Source organism: Eleutherodactylus coqui, chromosome 5 (assembly GCF_035609145.1).
Source record: "Eleutherodactylus coqui strain aEleCoq1 chromosome 5, aEleCoq1.hap1, whole genome shotgun sequence".
Lineage (NCBI taxonomy): Eukaryota > Metazoa > Chordata > Amphibia > Anura > Eleutherodactylidae > Eleutherodactylus > Eleutherodactylus coqui.
In genome coordinates this window covers 254,050,369-254,057,018 of record NC_089841.1, presented here as the reverse complement: position 1 = coordinate 254,057,018, position 6,650 = coordinate 254,050,369, and the positions used below count along the sequence as shown (strand labels likewise).

Below are 6,650 nucleotides of genomic sequence, written 5' to 3'. Positions count from 1 at the left end.
GATTTATTACCAGGTCTGGAAGAAAATGGCTTAGTTTCCCATGGCACCCTGTTGTAGCTCAGCTTTCATTTAAACGCTTCTTGTGAAATGAAAGCTGTGCTGTGATTGGCTGCTATGAGCGACATGGTCAGTTAAGTCTTTTAGAAAGTTTCATAAGTTCGGGAGGGCGGTGGGGCATTACTTAGTACAAGTAGTTTAGTGACATTTAAACCACTTTATTGATGGTTTTACGCTGCTAGTAGCCAGTCTTTCTTCATTAGGGTGAGGATATCAGGCCGATCATTAGGATTGTACTGTAGGATGTCTTTGATGAGGCTTTTGCAATTTGCTTCCACTTCTGTTGCTTCTGGAAACATTACTGTTACCTGCAGGATTCTTGGCAGCGCCCTTAAGTCACCATTGTCAAACATTGGCATTTTTCCAATCACCATTACGTAGAGGATGATTCCCAGGCTCCATATGTCACACTTCCTTGGGTCATAGGGAATATGCTGCTGCACCTACAACAATAGCCGTGTGTTACACCACAATACAGAGCCTAGTTCCATCACTTGACTTACTTGCTAGTAGTTTATGACTCGCATAAATCTATACAAATGTTTTGGGGTACTATTGAGAATTTTCTGCTAACATTACTAAACCCTTGTTAAATTATTGAATAAAAGTTATATTTTATTAAACATGCCTGATATCTAAAATTATGACAAACCCTGAAATGGTTAATGGTCTGAAGGTACTTTACACGTAACAAGAAATTGTTCGCCCGGGCAGCCACGCCAGTGTGCTCGTTCGTTTGCATGGTCACTTTAAACGCAAAGAACAATAAAAAAGTTTTTCTACGGGATCGTGCAGCTCTCTGTACCCGTGAATGAGAACAACTATCGCTGTTTAAACCAAACGATTAGCAAACGAGCCAACGACGATTTTTATGCCTCCATGAAATGCTGAACGAACAAATTTATTATTCAATCGTTGGCCGTATTTACACCGAATAATTATCGTTCACACGATGCAGCGATTTTAATTTTTTTTTTTTTAGCGCTGATAGCCATTCCGTGTAAATGCACCTAGCACGAGGGACATGATCGCGCAAAACTTCAGCATGCAAAAAACGCAGCTAACTTCGCAAAAAATTGAGACGATTTTCCTCAATTGAGTTCCAAGCCTTGTTAGCGTGAAAATCGCTCATTCACACGTTCAGGAGCGGCGTGTTGCAGAAAAAGCTGTTCAGAATTCCCTCAGTCGGTAGAATCCTCCTGATGACTTCTAATGTCTTAAACACAGACACCGGTCTTCTTGCGTGTCGGACGCAGCTAAACTCCCTCTCCCGCTCTATTTTTCCAGCTCCCATAGGAGTCTATGGACACTCCTGTGTTTTGCGCACCAAAAAAACATCAAGACCTATATTTTCATGCAACGGGGAATTTCAGTTGCAGATGTCCTATCTTTTTAGATGCATTTTTTCTTTGCATCTGAATGTTTCCATAGGAAACCATTGGTTCTAATAGTTGCGGGGTTGTTTTTTTTTTAATTTTTATTTTATTTTTTTTGCGCGGCTAACTTAACTGCGCTAATTTCCTTGTCTAAATATTCTCATGCTAATATGAAATCCATTCTTTTAAATGGATTCATTCATATAGGGTGTAAGGCAAGTATTATTCAGTAGCACTGCCACTATTATGCCGCTACAAGTAGGCTTATCTCCCATAAAGCAGCGCCCTCACTTCACTGACTCTCCTTTAAAAGTTCAGTAGTCAGTATTTCATATATTTTTGTGCTGATACGTTTCCATCTTGGGGCTCGAGTCCTTCAGGGAACATGGGTATTAAATCTCAACTCCAGTGATCTATATGGGCACCGGTGCTACGTAGTGGAACCATAGTCCAGTTGTAGCACTATTGACCTTTTCACAGCAAGCCATTCTGATATGGAAACCCCCTTTTTGGTGTGATAGCCCTACTTTCTGCCCCTGCCTACATCTGGATAGTGTTAGTTAACCCGACTTGCCTTACTGCCTACAGTCACTCCTTGAAGAAGAGGATTTAGAAGTAATAACACACTGAATTACACTGACTAAAGTAGTTGAATTCTATGGGACGCAAGAAAAAAAAAAGTCATTGACGCGGGTAGTACCTGTTTGTTTTGGATTGGTCTTTTTTAATTATCTTTTAACAAGGGGCTTTAGTTAACTTTGCAGTGAATACTTTATAAATTATCCTACCATTGTCATGGAGTTTGGTTGCGCTCATGTACTTGGTGACCTAGTATGTACTTGAATACAGCAGGTAATGTGCAGAAGCAGAGCTACCGGAGTAAGGTGTCCGTCCGATGGCCATAATATGATCACAGGACCTGAAGATTCCCAAGTGAATTGAACTTGCATCAGCATACGTACTTCTCGGTTAATTTTACAACAGTCAGCACTATTAAAGGGATGTTGTCCAGTAAATGGCCAACCCCTTTAAATCTTTTTGTACAATTAGGCGCTTGTTTTAAGTTACTGATGGTTCTGTAGGTGTTGTGCCCCATGAGCTCTTTGAAGGGGATGGCCTCATTGGAGAAAGAACATCGCGAGTTGCAGAGGAACAGACTTTTGCACTAAAGGGAAGGGTCTGATTGAAGAGTGTGACTAGAGATAACATGCCAACCCTTAAGGTTCATTTACATGCAAAGATGATCGCACAAAATTCGTCAGAAACTGACAGTTTTGAGCGATCATTTTGCATTAGGTACTAATGAGGCTAATCAGCTCATTAGTGGCTAACTAGCTTAATTTGCATGTATTTAGAGAACAGCGGGTGGTCTGTTCTCTAAATACATCACTTTTGTTCTCCAGCAGGCTGCCGCTTGCATACAGTGTTATTAGCGTTGCCCGCAGAGAACACAGCATGCCGTCCCTCTTGTCAGGGATGACCGCTTTTATGCTGAGCTGAACTCAGCGATGGACGAGGAGTGCACAGTAAGTGCATGATGGGCATACATTCACACGCAATGGCTATTGCTCAAAAGCCGTCGTTTGGATGAATTTTGAGCGACAATCGTTGCATGTAAATCAGCCCTTAGACTTACCTCGGGAGAAGCATATCCTGGAGAGCCACAGTAGGTGGTACACAGTTCTGAGCCATTTGGGAACATAATTCCAAAGCTGAAGTCGGTGATCTTGGCATTGTGATCGGACGTAATAAGTATGTTCTCACACTTTAGGTCTCTGTGCGCCACGTGATGCTCATGCAGGTACTTGATGGCCTTGGTCATCTGTTTGAAAAGACGTCTGGCGTTCACATCTGACAACCGGTCTGCTTTCTGTAGTAATTGCAGGAGGTCTGTGAGGCACAACTCCATCACTATAAAATGTAGGCCGTTACTTATCTCGATAAACTCAAAAGCCATTATGACGTTCGGATGTCGAATCTTCCTCAAAATGTCCAGCTCACAGGGTAGAAACTTCGTGGTGTAAACAGTTGGGACCTTTCTCTTGTCTATGATCTTAATGGCCACTTTGCAGTTGTATTTGCTTGATGTCGCCATTTTTACCTTAGAGTAGGCTCCTTCACCTATGGTACGTAACGTATTGTAACCCAACTCTCTTAGCAGATCATCAACGGCAGCCATGGTGCCAGAGAGAGAGGCCAAATTACAACAAGGCTGAAGCCAACTCTCACGCTTGACAGGTAGCTTGGAGTTTCGGCTCGATGACGGTCATGGAAGGGTTGAGTTGCTCTTGATGAACCCAATTACATTCTTCATAGTGTTACAAACAGCCTTTATTACTCCAACTGACATCTGTTTGCAACGTTGTACAGGTAATAATGGGCTCATCTGTGACCTCCTTTGGTTGCCATGGTTACAAGTATTACTGGCACATTAACCCCTTAGTGATGGCCAATATGCCTTTCTAATGACTTCATTAAAGGGCTATAAACCTGCACATACATCTTTTTAAGACAGTGGCTTGGCTGACTACTAACAGCCAGGTAGTGCAGAAACCTCAGATCCTGGCAGTTGAACCCCTTACATGCCACAATCAAAAGCAACTGCAGCATGTAAACAGATGAGACTAGGGAGGTGCTTTCTCTCACCAATCAGTACCTGGCAATTTGATCGCAAGATGCCAATGAGTTCCCATGGCAGCCAGAAGCCTGACAAAGGCCTCAAGGTCTGCAATGTAACTCAGCCTATTAGACCCCACCATATGCTTGGTAGAATGCACTACATAAGTAATGCAGTGTACTATGCTAGTGATTGAACAATGCCATCTTTAAGTCCCCTTGAGTGACTAAAAATAGTGTTAAAAAAAGTTCAATAAAGTTTAAAGAAAAAAAACACTTAAAAAAAAATTCTTCCCCAGAAAAACTCATTTTTACATGGAAAAAAACATTTTTTTCTTTAAGTTTTTTAAAGTAGCACATAATAGTTATTACTGCATTTGTAACTACACAGAGAATGAAATCTTATTTTTCTCGCATGTTGAACGCCATAAAAATAATTTGAAAAACTATGGCCAGAATTATTATTATTCTCGTACACCTCCAAAAAAACGTAATAAAAGGAAATCCAAAAGTCGCGTATACCGCAAAAAGGTACCAATAAAAAGCGGCAAATGTTTCTTTAACCCCTTAAAGGGGTGGTCTCGCGAAACCAAGTGGGGGTATACACTACCGTATGGCCATATTAATGCACTTTGTAATATACATCGTGCATTAAATATGAGCCATACAGAAGTTATTCCACTTACCTGCTCCGTTGCTAGCGTCCTCGTCTCCATGGTTCCGTCTAAATTCGCTGGCAGCTTGCTTTTTTAGACGCGCTTGCGCAGTCCGGTCTTCTCCTTTCAGCACGAGCCGCTTCAGTGTGCTCCCCGCTACAGCTCTTCTGCGCATGCGCAGATGAGCTGTCACTGCTCGGGAGCGCGCTGGAGCGGCCATTCTGTACCTACCTTAGAGGAAGGTGCAGAGCCGCCCAGCTGTCCGGAGAAGCCGCCCAGCTGTCCTGCCGTCCAGGTAAGTGATGGGCCGGGGGGGGCTGCCGCTGCGCCGGGGGGGGCTGTCGTCGCTGCGATGGGGGGGCTGTCGCTAGGCCGGGGGGGGCTGTCGCTGCGATGGGGGGGCTGTCGCTAGGCCGGGGGGGGCTGCCGCTGCGATGGGGGGGCTGTCGCTAGGCCAGGGGGGCTGCCGCTGCGATGGGGGGGCTGTCGCTAGGCCGGGGGGGCTGTCGCTGCGATGGGGGGGCTGTCGCTAGGCCGGGGGGGGGGCTGTCGCTAGGCCGGGGGAACTAGCGCTGGGCCAGGGGGGTAAGTGATGGGTCGGGGGTGATGTTCACTGACAGGTGAAGGCCCCGGAGCCCAGCGCTGGGCTCCGGGGCCTTCACCTGGGCTCCGGAACCTAGCGCTGGGCTCCGGAACCTAGAGCTGGGCTCCGGGGCCTTCACCTGGGCTGAGGGTCTAGCGCTGGGGAGCCGGGAGCGTAGCGCTGGGGAGCCGGGGGCTAGCGCCGGTTACCTGCTGCCTGGTCGGCGGCTGCAGGGCGTCCGGTTGCCATGGAGACACAGCTGGCAGCGTCTCGGGAGCGCGCACGTCGGGCTGCAGCGAGCGACGGGGAAAGAGCCGGCGGCCATCTTGGGGAAACTTTTATAAGTTGCTGAAACGCTGGAACGGTAAGTACAAACCAGCTAGGAAAGTCATTTACAGGGGTAATTAGTAATGTATGTTTAATTAGGGGGACTGGGCAAAAAAAAAAAATCACTGCTTCCTCGAGACATCTCCTTTAATTATTATTACTGTTACCATATAATGTACTGAAAAACAGGAAAACATTTCTAAGTGGAGTGATATGGCAAATATAAGGAAATTTGAGGGGGACTCTTTTTATGGCATAAACAGTACAGCAAAAATGACCCCTTTTTTCTATGGGTCAGTATGATTTATTTTTTTTGCAGTACCACTTTAAGGAGAAAAAAATCTTTGAAAAGTCAAAATTGTCTGCCGCCATCTTCTGACTGCCATAACTTTTTTTATTTTTCTGTCAATATAATTGTGTGAGGGCTCGTTTCTGTGGGACATCCTATAGCTTTTAGTTAACATTTTGGAGTACATATAATGTTTTGATCTCTTTTTATTACATTTTTCCTTTGAAGATGGGAGGTTGTCCAAAAAGTGCAATTCTGGTGTTTGTGTATTTTTTTTTTCTGGATGACGTTCACCGTGTGGTATAAACACGTTACTTTAATAGATCAGGCTTCTACAGACACAGCAACCTCAAATTGTGTTTTTTGTGTGTGTTTTGTTTCTATTAGAAATATAGGAAAAGTTGTTTTTTTAGCTTACCTTATTTTATCTTTTGATTAATAAAACATTTTTTTAAAACCCATTTTTACATTTTTTTTTTTTTTAGTCCCCATGGGGGACTTGAACTTACAATGGTTTGGTTGCTCCTGCAGTGTAATGTAATACCATAGTATTCCATTATACGGAAATCCGGCAGGCAATCGACCATGGCAGCACTGGGGGTCTTCAGAAGGCTCTGGATTGCCATGGCAAGTGAACGGCACCTTTTGATCTTAATAGGGCGGGGCCATTCGGGAAGTTGCAAGAATGATCAGGGGATTTAAATGCAACATTTACAGGGTTAGCACCTGTGATCAGTGATAGTGCT

The 6,650-nt window shown here is 44.3% G+C and overlaps 1 protein-coding gene across 1 annotated transcript; it reads right to left on the bottom strand.

Annotated features, from left to right (window-relative positions):
- Positions 1 to 227: 227 nt before the first annotated feature.
- Positions 228 to 3,612, bottom strand: TSSK6 (testis specific serine kinase 6). The gene is made up of 2 exons (XM_066605036.1): positions 3,070 to 3,612; positions 228 to 500 (listed from the first exon to the last, which is right to left on the bottom strand). Exons 1-2 carry the CDS (start codon positions 3,610 to 3,612, stop codon positions 228 to 230), a joined length of 816 nt encoding a protein of 271 aa, XP_066461133.1.
- Positions 3,613 to 6,650: the final 3,038 nt, after the last annotated feature.